At 45.4% G+C, this 17,500-nt stretch overlaps 1 protein-coding gene across 3 annotated transcripts in view; it reads right to left on the bottom strand.

The window, feature by feature from the left end:
* Positions 1 to 17,500, bottom strand: part of wwp2 (WW domain containing E3 ubiquitin protein ligase 2) — a 71,249-nt gene that overhangs the window by 34,999 nt on the left and 18,750 nt on the right. For all 3 annotated transcript variants that reach the window (XR_014553520.1, XM_083655202.1, XM_083655203.1), the window contains exons 6-10: positions 11,903 to 11,981; positions 8,922 to 9,082; positions 7,156 to 7,402; positions 6,554 to 6,643; positions 979 to 1,153 (exon numbers count right to left, since the gene is read on the bottom strand). Coding sequence is in view for 2 of the 3 variants with exons in the window: in XM_083655202.1 (XP_083511328.1) it covers positions 979 to 1,153; positions 6,554 to 6,643; positions 7,156 to 7,402; positions 8,922 to 9,082; positions 11,903 to 11,981 (752 nt within the window). In the remaining variant the exon portion in view is untranslated. The remainder of the gene's footprint in view (positions 1 to 978; positions 1,154 to 6,553; positions 6,644 to 7,155; positions 7,403 to 8,921; positions 9,083 to 11,902; positions 11,982 to 17,500) is intronic.

Genomic DNA, 17,500 nt, shown 5'->3' with positions numbered 1-17,500 from the left:
ACCATGGCTGAACAGATGAAGAACAGCTTAATGTGCATCAAGAGAACGTCCAAGGAGAAAGATGTCACAGTCCTGGAGATGCTGTTTGATTGACAAGTGATCACAGTCCTGGACACACTGTTTGATTGACAGGTGATCACAGTCCTGGACACACTGTTTGATTGACAGGTGATCACAGTCCTGGACACACTGTTTGATTGACAGGTGATCACAGTCCTGGACACACTGTTTGATTGACAGGTGATCTAAGGAAGTGCAGTGCAGAAACAGCACAGCGATGAGCGCTTGGCAACAAAGACTTCCCCGAGCGGGGGGGGCGGCTGTGGCTCAGGAGGTAGAGCACGTCGTCCACTAATCGGAAGGTCGGTGGTTCGATCCCCGGGCTCCTCCAGTCCGCATGTCGAAGTGTCTTTGGGCAAGACACTGAACCCCGAATTGCTCCCGATGGCTGTGGCAGCTGGCCGCCCTCGGTGTGTGAATGGGTGAATGTAGGCACATTGTAAAGCGCTTTGGATAAAAGCGCTATATAAATGCAGTCCATTTACCATTTACCGAGCCCCATCACAACCAAAACCCCATCACAATGAAAATAATGTCTATGGGATGACGTCTTTTTGCAGGTTTACCCAGAAGTCCCTGTGTTGCTGGTTCGTAGGGGGAAAAGTCAATGGGATTTTTGTATGGGAATTTAATTAAATGCACACAAAATGTGTCTGTGGTTAACACAAGTTTATGAAACAGTGAAGTTTGTGTTCAGCAAGATCATCTTCACAAATGTGGAACGCTGTTGTCACTTTCTTTTAAACGCGATTTTCAGAAAAACGCTTCAAAAGTCATAGAAAGACTTTTCCGGACTCATTCCTACGGTACTCTATATCATGGATCAGCACCTTAACCAGATGATGAAGTGGGTTCTGGAACAGTATATTGTATATATAACAGTGTGCATGCAGCCAGTGAAGACTAGTTGGGAGATACCTGGTAGAGGAAGCGCTGGCTGAACTGGTGCATGGCGCCCTGCAGCTGGCTGCGCTGGCTCTGCCACTGCTCGTAGTTGCGCACCGACTCGGCCGTGGGCCTCTGCCATGTGGTGGTTCTGGTGTTGTGGTCCACGTAGTAGAAGCGGCCCCGCTGGTCCACGCGCTTCTCCCAGCTGGGGACCACAGGAAAGGGAAGGAGAGGAGAGGAGGAGGTTAGGGGCTTTTGGGCTTTATTAAGCACGTGGAGAGTGGGCGGTAGCAGCAAACAGCCATGCCACGGATAGTAACCGCACTGATTCCTCCTAGATAATTGGGTACAAGTAAAGCAACAAAGATAAGAACAGGAAAGAAAACAGAGAGAGGGGAGACGGGAGGAGACGGGTGGGAGAACGAGGGAAGCGAGAAGGAAGAGAGGAAGGCAGAAAAAGAAGAGTTTATGAAGAAGAAAGAAGGTTTCATAAAGCTAAATAAGACCAATTTAAAACTTAAAATAAAGTAGCAACACTGGCAAAAAAGAGAAGAAGCATTTTTTTCCATTTGAACTGATAGCTAATTAGCCTAATTTAAAAAATCCGGCTCCGTCAGGTCACCCGCACGGGTGCCCTTTACACAATCTGAAGGTTTCAGCCCGATCGCACATAAAACTGCATAGCTGTGGCCGAACACAGAACTTGAAACAAAGTCCACACATACTTGATTTGATATATATATAGATATTCACCAAAATGATCCTACACCTGGTTGGTTTGAAGATGACTAATGTTAACAACATGAGGCAGCTGAGTGCTAACAGCTAATGGTATGGATTGGTGAAGCTATGATGTGAGCATGCGTTATCTTCAACATCATGGATATCCCCCTTCAATCCAGTCACTGAAGCCTTTAACTAAGGATTCTTAGACAATTATGCACCAATACTGGAGGATACCTTTTTTTTTGGAGTCTGCTATTGTTTATATCTGCTTGCAGTCTTACAATGTAAATCAAATATAGCTGCCATCATGCGAATAAGGGGAATTGCACAGTGAAAGAAACTGCATGCAACAATTTGTTTTATATTTTTGTATAATGCCTTCATTTACCCTCCTAGTCCATCTGATGGACTTTTCCTGCATTCGCGTATGGGCCGTTTCGAAATTTTTTGAGTATATGGTCTTAAATTAAGGCTAGGTATTTTTTGGGGGGTATTTGACAAAAATCAATCATAGTTATCATCTTTATACGATCCTAAGACCTATTTTCAAAAATACTCCTCGATTTACTACTGGTCCATCTGATGGACCCATTGACTTCCATTGAAACCACTCTATTGGTACTCCCAGCAAATTTTCACAAAATTAATTTATTTCATTTATTTCAGCGGGCATCCTGGACCAAATACCTTGAACTTTGACCTTAATATCTAACCTTGGAGTTGGTAGAAATTTTGGGGGAGTTACATGGTCTCAAAGTCCATTGCATAGTTGTCCCATTGATTTCAATGTTAATTTTGCACAAAAAGAACATTTTTTTTTTACTTCCAGCAAATTTTTCAAAAAATCATTATTTCCTTGATGTTACACATCTCATCTTGACTCAAGCGGTTAAAATTGTAGTTTCTAATGTGTTTGCCTATTTCCCCATATTCCCCCAGTTTTGGCATAGCAATCAATTCCATACAGTTTACATGAAATGTAAAAAAAACTGATTCCTATGCCAAAGATGGGAAAATATTATAAAACTAAACAGTCAAAAATTTAAAAATTTAAATTAATATTTATAAATTAGTACAGAATGCCCGTTAAGGTCCATCAGATGGACCAGGAGTAAATTGAGGATTCCACGGCAGCAGGGTACAAGGGTTAAGACATTTTGGTCATGGAAGATAATAAGATTGACACAAATATCGAGGCATGCACATCAGGATCCTAGAACCTTTGCTGGGTCTCCAAAAAGTCAGTGTTTCAGGAGTTGAGAAAAGCTGGTGGACATTTCCATTGAAGGCCCATGGAGGTGTTCCTAGTGACAATAACCATATTACATTATGACATATGTTTATGTGTTGGTGCCTGTGTCATTATTCACACGTCTATTCTTCCCTGGGGGGGGGGGGGGGGTCTGGATTCATTCATTCATTATTGTCTGATTGTCCCACCCACACACCCACCCACACACCCAGACACACACACACACACACACACACAGACACACCCACCCCGCCCCCGGGCTGTGCAGGGCTGACTGCTTTTCGGCTGCTATTCTCATATCTGTGACTCAAGCACAGCAGAATTTGGTAGAGAAAACAGCAACGACTTCCGCATCCTAACAAAAACATACAGTGCCGTCGCTGGCAGATACGGGGCAGGATGAGGCACGCACGTGCGCGCGCAAACACACACACACACACGCAAACACAACACACACACACACACACACACACGCAAACACACAAACACACACACACACACACACACGCAAACACAACACACACACACGCACGCACGCACGCACGCAAACACACACGCAAACACACACGCACGCACGCACGAGTTACGGTTGCGGAGATACCTCCGCCCTGCCTGCAGGACTACAGGAGAGAGATAGAGGACAGTGGGGGGTTGGGGGTTTCAAGTCACTGACCTAACACTCTATTTCAGTGATTGCTGTCAGAATATAGAGGCATTTAACACTTATTTTAACACAAAAACATTGCTGAATGCAGCTTTAAATCTCTCTTTGTAGAGAACGGATTCTACAGTAGATTCTTGAATCGAGAATCGATGGAATTGAGAATCGATTCTAGATTGTTGAATGGAGAATCGTTGGAATCGAGAATCGATTCAGGAATCGGATCGTGACCCCCAGGAATCGGAATCGGATCGGATCGTGGCTTAGCCGGATCGGAGCACCCCTAGTGTTTAGCAATAACTTCATAGTGTATTGATCCGTGTAGGAAAATGATCACTGGGCCTTGCTCCTCCGGCCCCACAGCGAGGTCACAGTCAGGCTGAGCTACAGTAGCACTGGATCAGTGTCTTACTCCAAGGACACACAGAAGGGTGGACGACGGCCAACGCAGAGCTCGAACCCAGGTTGACGTACAGTACGTACTATCTAACCACGAGGTCTCCACGCCTCACAGAATAGGTGGTGGGGGGGGGGGGGACACGGTTCCCCTCTCTGATCTTCAGCACGGGCTGCTGATTCTTGAGCAGATCCCAGCCCGCCTGAGAGTCTCTCCTCAGCGCTCATCAGTAGCGTGAGCTAAAGCAGCAGCTTGGCACACAGGACGCAGCTCACTTTTTAAATTACTAAAGACAGAGCCAAACAGCCAAGTCCTACAGATGGCTACAGCAGAAACCCTGAGACACCGCACATATCAATGTCCTACGGAAACTTTCTTTCAGCATAAAAAATGTGTGGATTTTCTCAGGCGGTTGGTTTGCCTGGCACAGGATGGACTTAATTATTTGGGGGTGATACGGAGCCAAAGTGTTACAAAGCGCCCTTGATACTCCTCCTCGGCGGTTCGAACCCGGGACATGATCGACCAAATAGACCCCATTGATGGCCTACACATCACTGCTTACATCATCATCATCACGGTGTAGAGCTGGAGGCCACGGTGCTGCGAACACGGATCTCCTCATAACACCTCAAAATGGAGACATGCACATTCGTTATGCAGCATGTCAAGAGCTTTCTTCTTTTGTCCGTTTAGAGTCTGAGAAAGCTTTTTTGGAAGAAAAACAGGAACTACTAAAATATTGGTTTGGCTGAGCTATTACAATTTGCTGCTGGTTGTTCTTTCCTTTTACAAGAGGAATGAGATTTAATAATTAGTTCAAAATATAACCCATTTAACATTTTGGAATGTAATGCAATCTTGAAAATCATATAGTAACACAAAATAGTTTCTCTTTTTTCTCCCCAATTGGACTCGGACAATTCACCCCATAGCTGGTTTCGTCTGTTTGATGTTGTTGACTATGAACATGAAAGCCAGATTATTGCCAATTGTGGCAGCAGCGGAGGTTGAAGATCCCTCTGGGAAGAGAAGAGGTAAGGAGTGAAAAGATGGGCAGCGCACCTTTCCTCCAAATGTTAAACTTTTTTCAGCTTAAAACGCCCACAGCGCTCCGCCAAAAACACTAGACGCCACCAGCGCTTAAACGCCAGGTGCGTTCCTTGAAAGAGGAACGCCCTTACCGCGTCCTTACATAGAGAATGAATTGCAGAAAGGCGCTGGCAGCTGAAATAACCGCGTTGTATGTGCACAGCCCCTTGGTTGTATGAATTGGCCTTACTGCATCAGCCTACAAGGGGCCCTCCAATTGAAAACCCAGCAGCAATAAGCGTGCGATGCATTGCAGGTCGTGACCCTGTGTTTCACAAGCCAGGATGAAGTAGTCTTGCAGTCACTAAAGTCCATTTTGGAAGAGAGCTACTTGACTCAAGAGGTTCTCCTACAACTCCCACAACACATATACAGCCTTGCTTCGGATGGCTTTCATTATTTAGGCTTCCAAACCTAGATTGCCTAAGAGCCCCCCCCCCCCTCGCCCCCCCCTCAGCCACTAAACAGTTCCTGGTGTGTACATCTGGAGCGCTAGCCCAGCATTAGCCTGCTAATTGATCGTCTGAAGGGCCCAGGCGGCCAGCAGCCAACACAGTGGTGGATGAACGTACATGTGGCTCGAAGAAAGGACTTTTGTTCTCCGGACCCCATGCTCTCATTCCTACTATGGAAAAAGTGAGATGGGGGGTGGGGAGAGGTGACCTTTTCCTTAAAAAACAGCCTCTCTCTCTCTCTCTCTCTCTCTGTGTCATTCAGCCACACACACACACACACACACACACACACACACAGAGAAAAAAAAATCAATAACTAATCCCTGGAATTAAAAAAAGAAACGCCATAAAAGCGCTGGCCTCCGCTGGTGTTGGTGACTCTTTTAAATCCTCGACACAAAGAGATGGAGTGAGAGAAGTTGGTTCCCAATCCCATTACGAAGGCTTAGCGCACAAGAAAACAATCAGTTGGGGTGATTGAGTAGCAGTTGAGAGGAGCGAGCCAGTGTGTGTAGTTGTGCCTAAGCACATAAAACACTTACTCTCTCTCTATGGCAGCTGACAAAGATAAAGCACGGCCAATTTCTGCATGTAGGCTAGTTCCATCTGCAAATATGATCTGATGATCGTGTGGACCGCAGCAGCTAGCAATGCACATTTGCACGTTTGCTCACAGTTCTGCGTTGAATTTCTTCCTTCTGTATACCTGACCATGTGAATACTTGCACATGTAGCTAAGATAGCTAATTATTTTAGGTCAATATTAAATTATGTTTAATTGATTTGCTATTCGCATTGTTTGCTATAGCTGTGGTCAGGGAGGACGACATGACTGGGCGATATCTGATATTTCATTAAAGGCCTGATACATTTGCCGAACCTTGTCTATCCCTATAATCTATCAATGCATGAGCGCGAATGCACGCACACACACGTGCACACGCACACACACACCTCATGCACACACACGCACGCTCACACATGCACGCACGCACACACACACACACACACACACAGCATACCCAGGTGGCAGTGGTCTCTCCCAGGTGGTGGTTTTGGTGTTGTGGTCTACATAGTACACTCTGCCATGAGGCAACACCCTCTGCTCCCAGCTAGAGATAGAGAGGGAGGGAGAGGGAGAGAGAGGGAGAGAGAGAGGGAGGGAGGGAGGGAGAGAGGGAGGGAGAGAGAGAGGGAGAGAGAGGGAGAGAGGGAGGGAGAGAGAGTGGGAGAGAGAGAGAGAGAGAGGGAGGGAGAGAGAGAGAGAGAGAGAGAGGGAGGGAGAGGGAGGGAGAGAGGAGGGGGCATCAAGGTACAAATTAAATTCACAGCTGTTTATTAAAACACACTCACAAGCAGCATGACTTTTCCAAGTAACAAGAAGTGTAACAAATTACTATTCCAATAATATCACTGTTGCCAATCATAAAGAAAATTGTTGCCACTTATGTAAGCACCCACACGAATGATCCAAAAAACTATATCCCACCTCTGAGGAATGGTAGAAAAGTTGACGTAATAGTGTATTTAATAAATACTGTTAACGTTTTGTAGTAAACAAAGTTTGTAGTAAATGAACACTGCTCACAACACACCCTCTACAAACCCTGTAGCCCTCTCTTACCCAGCTGGGAGTGAGTCTGGGGCGGGCTCTGTGGCGGCGGTTCCAGCCTGCTCGGTGCCGGAGCCGCCGGCGGGTCCGGGTTCGGCCGGGGGGGCGGGGCCCAGGGCGTCCTGACCCGGGGAGGGGCTACTGCTGCTGTTGCTGCTGGGGGCCGGGGATCGACCCGACGGGGACGACGGGGGAGGGGGGAGGCGGGCTGGGCCACCGCGGCCGCTGTCCAGCCCGTTGGAAGTCAGCTCTACTTTGCCTGAGGGAGAGAGAAAGAGAAACTAGGACTGTATATAGCGGTAACACAATGCTTCCCTCCATGTTAACGCAAATGAAACAGAAATATAAAAAAATAACTAATTATCCGATTTTTCTGATCTGATATTTTTGATAATTTGCTGAATATCACAATATTATTATTTTGTGTGTGTGTGTGTTGTGTATTTTTGTATTTTTGTATTTTCAGTCTGCCCTGCTGGCGACCTTTATTTCACCGCCTACTGTCCATTATTGGTACTGTTAAAAGTGTTGTATTTGTAGGAAGTGGACAGCATATCAACCTCTTAGTCCTTTATTTATTCACTAGCAATACAATTATGTCTTTTGCTTCGCTGGAAATGATGGTGCTGTCGAGGTGGTTTCCAGGACTTTTACCAGATGTTTTCCAGGACTTTAGAACCTGACCATGACATTCCCCGGATCATAACACACCGCCATGCAAATTTGCAGCCCGATCTGACCTGGGGTGTGGGTGTGTGAGGTGGTTTCCAGGTGGTTCTATGACCTTACCCGGATCATACCGCACTGCCATGCACATTGTCAGGCCAGTCTGACCCGGGTGTGAGCGTGCACACAGACATGCACCAGTCTGACCCAGGGTGTGGGCGTGCACACAGACATGCACCAGTCTGACCCAGGGTGTGGGCGTGCACACAGACATGCACCAGTCTGACCCAGGGTGTGGGCGTGCACACAGACATGCACCAGTCTGACCCAGGGTGTGGGCGTGCACACAGACATGCACCAGTCTGACCCAGGGTGTGGGCGTGCATTAAAGATACAGATGCATGATGTACACACATAGACATCATCACGATACGACAATTTTGGATCTCGCCCAAGCATTCTTGTACAAGCATCTGAAATGTTGAAAAAGTGAGTCTGGAGTAGGTTTAGATTGATTGCCAAATATTGGCTATGTATTAAAAATATGATCTGGGCCAGTCAATGTGCTCCACCTCTGATTGATATGATGCCGTTTGATTGGTTACATATTTGTTGTAGAATTGATCAATACTACACTGGCCGTCTATGAGAGGAAGATGTTCACCTGAACGGATTCTGATCAACCATTTCCACTGGATTCCACACACGTATACATGAATTATGTTGCATTCTCATTTTTATTATTCAGAGTTTCAATGGAGAGTGTTATTGGCCAACGGTGCTAATGGCCTCAATGCTCAAAAATGCATTTCCACTTTTTTTATTTACACACAAATGGTCAAAAATAGATTTTCTTCCCGAAACAGAGTACGGCCGAGTGAGTTTTGAGAGCATTCCCACCTCACTGGCCATGTGATCATCGGCATTGATCGACAGCCCTTTCAACCCGCCACAAATATGTTATGGTCACTTACTTATTTTTTGCTGTGGCAGCAGTAAAAATCTAACTTATTGCTCCTTTGAAAAATATTGAATATTGGCACAGAAATCCTGTCTGTGGTGGCTACACTCATCACAGTTAGAGTGAGTGGAGTTAGCAGTCACTGCTGTACCTGCGCCGCTTCCAGGGCTGCTGTGGCTCTTGGAGTGGCGGTGACCGGATGACCCCGAGCCGGGGCTCTGCTCCTCGCTCAGCTCCCCGTTGGTCAGAGAGACCCCTCTGGGGCACCCCGGGGAGCCCCCCTGGGACCCCCCTGCAGAGTGCCTGTTGCTCCTGCCGAAGGAGAGAGAGAGAGAGAGAGAGAAAGAGAGACAGAGAGAGAGAATGGGATGTTTAAGCAGAGGAGAGAAAGTGAGAGGAGATGAACAGGAAGGGAGGGAGGGATGGAGGGAGGGAGGGAGGGAGAAGAGGGGCGATGAGACGGAGGAGTGAGACGACAAAAAGTGTTTCATCGTTTGCATTTGGTAGAGAAGATCACAGATGGTTTTGCAGAGCAGAAGCGTTGTCTTTTCAACGCACTTGGACTGGTCCTCTGCAGCACGTCACAAACAAAACCACGAGGAGAAACTTCTGCAGACTCATGGGAACATCAGTGGCAGAGATACAGTATGAGCGAGTAGTACACGTAGTACACGTAGTACACGTAGTACACGTAGTACACGCGCACACAAAGAGCGGCCGGACACAAAGACGTGTCAGTATTAAGCTTCCTTTCCTTTCCCAAACACACTCATATTTTCCTAGCACTAAATATAACTCTGCTTTTCCGACAAGAACTTTTATACAATGAAAACATGTTCCTCAGCCCGCCCCCCCCCCCCAGGACTGAGGAATGCTGAGGCCCAGCTTGGACAACCATCAGTAGAAACCTGGAACAGTTGTTTATATGAGAAAATACTGGGATGATGTACGGGTAGAGTGGAAAGAAATATTGTCTTATGCACGACCTAAGACATGTGAGGTGTTATCTAGGCAACCTGACAACGTGTTCAACGGGAAAACGCTGATATCTGCTCAAAGTCTTGTTAGCGGCAACTCAGAAGGCAGTCAGTCACCAGAAGATGGAGGAGCAAATACCCTCCTGCTCTGAGTCACTGGAGGGAGGGAGACTGTTGAGGAGATATTTGACATTGAGAGACTCACTCCTCCGAGGGGCAGGGGGCAGTTTGGTTGGAACAGCGGAAGTACCAAAAACTGTGCAGTCCTTTGAATGGCCACTTGATATGGAGCAAGAATGCGAGGCATCCCATTGACGTTTAGCCAGCACATGGCTTTCTGTTTACCCCTGCCTTGGTCCTTTGGGGTCCTTTGCTTGATCCCATAGTCGGCTAATAAGATGCCTGACGAAAAATGAAGCTTAAAATACGTTCATAGACTAGAGAATGTTGTTAATTAATATTACTTTTCCTCAATAATGATACATCGTTTCACCCGCCCGCAACCCATCCGCTATTAATCAGAATGTTTATTTTGATGATATCCGTGGTTAGCGCGGTTATAACTGCAGCCCGCGCATCTCTACGGGGGGGGGGGGTGGGGGGGGGGTAACGATCTGACACTTCCATTGTGTGCGTGCATCTTTATCCCTGTGGGAAAAAATGCATGGTGTGTGTGAGCGTGCGTGTGTGTGTGTGTGTGTGTGTGTGAGCGTGCGTGTGTGTGAGCGTGCGTGCAAGTCCCTGTAATCATATACATAGTGGTTGTATGTATATATACTGTATGTATGTATGCATGCACACACACACACACACACACACAGTAAATGTGTATATGTGTGTGGGCAGGGTGCCGCTCGTCGTCATGGGAGACTGCAAACGCGACAACGACAAAAATCCCCTCACCCGCCGTACACCTCGGTCTGTTCAGACACAGCTGGGTTTTCCAGAACAGCGGTGGTTTGGGGTCTTGGCTGAACTACATTAATGCCCCCCCCCCACACACACACACACCCCTGCAATGTTTAGAGGGAAATACCATCTGACCCCACACGCACCCACACCGCAAACGCTTTGAAATCCATGCAGCAGAGTCAGACCACATTCAGATGGGAAGACCGGCCTAAGTGCAGGAGTCGAGCATGCTGCTGGCGCACGTCTCCGTCGTTGAACCGCTCTCTCTGCTTTCTTATTTTCATTTATTTGTCTTAGCATTACGCCTGGGGTTTGTGTGCCCGCTTGCAAAGCGCTTCGCAAACAGTATTTTTCAGTAGGGAGTTTACGCAAGTTTATTATTGTGCTTATTATTGGTGTTATCGTTGCACCACAGTGTCTGGAGGGGATTTGGAAAGCATCATTACAAAGGAACTTTGCTTAATCCCCCCGATGCCTCACAAATAGAGTTGGTTTGGAACGAGCGAGCGTGTTTTTCACTCGCTTAACCCATTGATACCTGATGCATCATTTGCGTGTATATCCCTCATTTGTGTGTGTATCCCTTTAAGACCGCGAACCGCGTTAACGCGGTTCGCGGTCTTAAAGGGATACACACACAAATGCTGCATCAGGTATCAATGGGTTAAGACTATGAGATCTACGCAGCATGAGATCCATGTCAGCCATCACGCTCCCTTTCATATTTACACACACACACGTGCACACTAGGGCTGTGAGTCTTCACTGGCCTCACGATTCGATTCGATTACGATTCAGAGGGCTACGATTCGATTCGATTACGATTATCGATGCATCTCGATGCATCTTATTAAATCGATGCATCACTTTTTTACGCAATACATGATTTATTTTTTCTCACTTTCTTTTTTCTCACTGTGTGGCTACTTTTAAAATAAAGGTGCATTTGGAATTGCATTGTATTATGATCCATAATTAAAATAAACAACTGCATGTACTTCCATTATATTTTATTTGATTATAAAAAAATAATAATTAATCATCGATTTTTAACATTTGTGAATCGATGCAGAATCGTGCACGTCCGCATCGCGATGCATCTTATAATCGATTATTTTTGACACCCCTAGTGCACACACACACACGCTCACGTGCGTGCGTGTGTCTGTGCGTGCGTGCGTGCGTGTGTGTGCGTGCGTGCGTGCGTGTGTGTGTGTGTGCGTGCGTGCGTGCGTGTGCTGACCTGCCGTGGGGACCAGCTGCAGTGGGAGTCTCCTCGCTCTGCGTCCTCCTCAGGTTGGGTCTGTCTGACTGCAGCATCTCTGCAAACACACACAACACCATCATGTCAATCAGGGGTGCCCACACTTTGTTTTTGCCTTTTCATTTTTTTTTCATTTTATTGTTTATTTAAATCAGGGACAGTTCACAGCAAATGTGCAGTGTCAGATTGTAGCTAAAAGCTAATTCGCATCCGTCGTCCCTGGACGCACAAAGGCTTGTGCGCACATAGTTCACATTAAAATCCTTGCCAGCTACTTTTAAAATGGCCGGCTCAACGTGATCTACTGTACCAACCGGTTTTATTATATTATTATTGGTCCGAATATTCACCTTATTCTTTGCCCATACAAGGACGCTTCTGCATGACGTCATTTTGTAATCGTCTTTCCGGTTTCAGACACGGAAGTAGATTACGCTACCGTAGTCATTTTTAGACTTGCCAAAAAGCTGTTTTCAAGCACACACAAAAATAAATGTTTTAAAGTTTTAATATTTTTCACGTGAGAACATAACATATCATATATGTGACCAGTTTATCAGAATAACGCCTATTTGGAAATATTTAACGAGCAGCGAGGACTGGGAGCGCTGGCTGTGCTGACACCGGTCGGACTAGCTATCTGTCAAACCCTACTGTAGGCTACTGGCAGTGAGAAAACACTGTCGACGTACTTTTGTAACTAACGTTAAATGCCGACCGGGTACAGCCATCGGCTCCTCTCAGCAGTAACGCTATGAACATGTAACTGAAGTTGGCCGCAGTGTAGCTTAATTCTGAATGTTGCCAAACTTCGTTCATTATTATAGTGACGTTTTGTTTTGAAATTGGCCGCCAACTAGCGCTGAACCGGAAGAACAAATACAATTGCATGTAACGCGGAAGAGAGAAAAAGTGGGCGTGGTGAATAAGATGAATAGGATGGCCTTATAGAAAGATGACCCCACCTTTTACAAGACATTTTTGGGGGGGAAATAATTTTTGAAGGTCATTTTATTTGAGAATTATAATAAAACAGTGAATAACAAAGTATGTTTGTTTTTACTGTCTCTCAAATAAAATCATACTTTCAATGTCCTTTTTTTTAGATGAAATTGACACTTTACAAGTAAAACAAATTGCCTAAGAGTTAGGATTATGCTTATGTTTCCATGGTTAACACATCTGGCGTTTGTGTGTCGGTGTTTAACGCTGATATGCGGGGGGAGGCAGAGAGCTGCTTGTGAGGACGGTCAGAATGTGGAGGGGGGGCTTTTTATGAACGGCATGCGATCAACCAGCACGGCCTTTGGGATCGAGCGGTAGATCGTGATCGATGTATTGGGCACCGCTGATGTAGATCATATTAGGGATGGGCATCGAATTTCGAATTTTCGAATAATCGTTGTTATTATCAAGGTCGACTTTTATTATTGAAATTCGAAATTCGAAAAAAAAAAAAAAAAAAAATTTTTTTTTTTTTTAGTGAAATGTTGCATTGTCTCCCCTGATTCTAAGTATAGTCAAATCGCTATAAGCATTTTAAGCAAGGTTTATGGAAAAATGAATGGCGGATGAAATCCCATGAAGAGGGAGAGGGGGTGACTTTGGCACCCCTTTGGCACTCAGACCTGAGCCTACTAAATATTTAATGAACCACAACCACTCATGATTGTCAAAACTGTTTTTTATTTTCGAAAATGTCAATGTAAAAAAAATTAAAAATGTAAAAAAAAAATAAAAAAAAAAAAATAAAAAAAAAAAAACATTTTTTTTTTTTTTTCCGAAATTCGAATTAAATTCGAATTTGGCCAGCGAATTTCGAATAGTGTTTTTGCTAGAAATGCCCATCCCTAGATCATATATGAACAGGCATCCTCCAATCACAATGCATTATGCAAATTAGGGAGGGAGATCAGCTGTAGTTTAGAAGAGGAGCCTTGGTTATGCAGATGAAATATCATTCTGTTTTATTAGGCTTCACCTACCACTGTTCTTTATCTGTTAACCTATTCTGAATAAACCTTTTATCTGTTAACCTATTCTGAATAAACCTTTTATCTGTTAACCTATTCTGAATAAACCTTTTATCTGTTCTTATCTGAGGATTAATTGTCACATAATGTGAACGCAATGAGTCCTATGCAGAGCGCTGGAGACGGTCAGGAAATGCACAAGGTGGAGACAGTGTGGAAATGCACACGGTACAGAGCGCAGCGCTAAAAAACTCTTCATAATGAAATCCATATAGACTTGAAACCCATGTGGATATGGAAGTACAGTTGGTGCTTTAATGGAGACCATTCATCGCTGTACATACTGCATGGTCTGTGCTGGTGTGTGTGTGTGTGTGTGTGTGTGTGTGTGTGTGTGTGTGTGTGTGTGTGTAACGGTATGCGGTATTGCTGGGTGTGAGGGAATGTGTGACTGTATGTTCGTTCCCAACTGTGTCTGCAAACCACAGGCCTATAACATGCTTTTCATTATGTCACACACACATACACACACACGCACAAACACACACACACACACACACACACACACACACACACACACACACACACACACACACACACACACACACACACACACACACACTTCCTATGTGTCGGACACTCACGCCCCGGCCATGACAGCCTCAAACGGTGCTTGTGTTTACACGTGTATCCTATCGAAAAGGTGAAGCAAACAGGTAATCTCTCACATACGCTCGCTCTCGCTCTCTCACTCTCTCTCTCTCACTCACACACACACACACACACACACACACACACACACAGTCCTGTGTCTGGCTATGAAAGGACTTCTTGTGAACAGACCCAATGGACACGCAGAAAAATAAACAGTGGTCTTGAGGAGAAACCATTGTGTCATAGGCCTTCTCCCCTGAGTCCATCACCCCCTCCCCAAATGACAAGTCTAACTGCTGCTCTGGTGTGTGTGTGTGTGTGTGCATGTGTGTGTGTGTGTGTGCGTGTGTGTGTGTGTGTGTGTGTGCGTGCGTGTGTGCGTGCATGTGTGTGTGTGCGTGTGTGTGTGTGTGTGTGCGTGCGTGCGTGCGTGTGTGTGTGCGCGTGTGTGTATTATCCAATGATGCAGTGGTAAATTAAGAGTGGGGTAAACAACATCTCTGTTCAATGATCGATAAGAAAATTGGCAGCCACGCTGTGTAGCACGGCACTGTGTAGCACGGCACTGTGTAGCAACGGCACTGTGTAGCAACACTGCGGCAGCACCATTATAGCCGGCCGAGAATGCGCGACATTATTACCAGAGTAATATATATATATATATTCGTCAACCTGGTTCTATGCTACGTTCGTGTTGTGTTAAGGGGCGCAACGGTGTTGTGTAGCAACGACGCTGTGTAGCAACACTGCGGCATCACCATTATAGCCCGCCGAGAATGCGCGACGTTATTATCACCACAGTAATATATATATATATATATATATATATATATATTATAATTATTATGCTATCAATAATCAATCGTTAATTTTCCCGAATTTCGATTATGGAAATTTATTCAAAATGCCCAGCCCTACTGGCAACAGCCTTCCCCCTCACTGGCAACAGCCTTCCCCCTCAGCAACCAGCAACCTACTGGCAACAGCCTTCTCCCTCAGCAACCAGCAACCTACTGGCAACAGCCTTCTCCCTCAGTAAAAACACACTCTTTGGCAGTATTTCCGTCCCATATGGTTAAACAAGTCACAACTATTCGGCACACACAGTCTGTGGATTGTATGGAGTCTCTCCCGTCATGCATGACCTGTGTGTTAGTCACTGGTGTGTCTGTGTGGACTCCATTAGTGTGTGTGTGTGTGTGTGCATGTGCGTGCATGTGGTGTATGTGTGTATTCCGCTTCTGTGGGGAGGTGTGTGCATATGCTTTGTGGTGTGTGTGTGCGTGTGTGTGTGTTTGTGCGTGTGCGTGCATGCATGTGTGTGTGCGTGTGTGCGTGCGTGTGCATGCATAACATTTACAAAGTGTGTTTGCCCACATTCGCAGAGTGTAGTTCGTTCTGCTCTGGCTTCTGTTTCCCTCTGCCTTTCAATACAAGGGTTTGTTTATGAGCCGCTCTGTGTGTGTGTGTGTGTGTGTGTGTGTGTGTGTGTTTGCATGTGTGTGTTTGCGTGTGTGTGTGTGTGTGCGTTTGCATGTGTGTGTTTGCGTGTGTGTGTGTGCGTGTGCGTGTGTGCGCGTGTGCGTCAGAAAAGCTGCCAGGGGGGAAATGAGTAAAACCTCCAAACTAACAGAGGTGTGTTTAGAGGGAGAGCACAGAGGGCCTTAACACCAGTGGCAGGCAACACACTCCCACCTTTATACACTTAGTAGTATACTTTATACAGTGAGCCACAGAAAGCACTCACACAAGCCTCCTCTCCATCAATGTCTTTTATGAATGTCTTTTATTTTGAAGTATCGCATTCGAAAAGGTTGAGGACTACCTCAATTTCACAAAAAAGTTTTTACGCTGGCTTGAGGTGGTTTTTGCCCTTTTCAAAAGATTTAATGTGCAACATGGGAGAAGGAAAGACCTTTTGCAAATACGTGGTTAGCTGGACCCTGTGTTGAACCGAGCAGCACCCGGTCCAGCCCAACAAACAGCCTGATCATCCTGACCTGCAGCGGATCAGAACGTTCTGCTCATCCTGACCTGCAGCGGATCAGAACGTTCTGCTCATCCTGACCTGCAGCGTATCAGAACGTTCTGCACCCAGAGGCTCTCACTCCGTCCCTAACATGCCTTTTTCTACGGTGACACGACACCCACAACTGTCTTGTCTTGACTCAATTCTCAGATATTTGGCGTTGAGGGTCACAGAATGGTCACTGCTCCTGTGATATAAATAAAGTCAATCAATCAATCAATCAATATTGGCTGTAATATTTACTCGTCATCACCGGCCGAAAGAACAACATACTGGGAAATAATCATTACATCTAACACACAAGCTTCTTATTCGCCTAACAGTGGAAACGCACCCCGTTCAAAGTTCAAGTTTGTCAACTTTTCAAAAGTGCGCTTAGAATGATCACAAAACCTGAATGGAAACATGGCTACAGGCAAGAACAAAAACACAAGCAGACCTATATGCACACTCATGAGAGACCATAACACACGCATGGGCACGTCCACACACACACACACACACACACACACACACACACACACTAGGGCATTCACAGACTAGTCGACTAGTAAAACCACTAGTTGACACTGTGCTTAGTAGTCGACTAGTCGTTTTATAAAAAAATAATAATAATAAAAATAATAATAATAATAAAAAATTATCTTTAAGAAAGAACATGAGGTATTTACACGACATACATGGACTTTCATATCCCATATCCCCCACAAAGAACATCAAAACACAACAAAACAAAACAAGAAAACTGCATAAGATACACAATAATCCAAGAACAAACAAGACTATTGGACAAACAACCCAACAAAAACAATGCATTCAAAGTAAATACATAGATCTTGCCCTGTTGGCAGCTAGGAAATGCATAGCTTTAAATTGGAAAGCATCCAATCCCCCAGCTGTAGTTCACTGGTGGAATGAACT

Source organism: Poromitra crassiceps (genome assembly GCF_964638095.1).
Source record: "Poromitra crassiceps genome assembly, chromosome: 18".
In the NCBI taxonomy this organism is placed as follows: domain Eukaryota; kingdom Metazoa; phylum Chordata; class Actinopteri; order Beryciformes; family Melamphaidae; genus Poromitra; species Poromitra crassiceps.
This window is presented reverse-complemented; position numbering and strand designations above follow the sequence as displayed.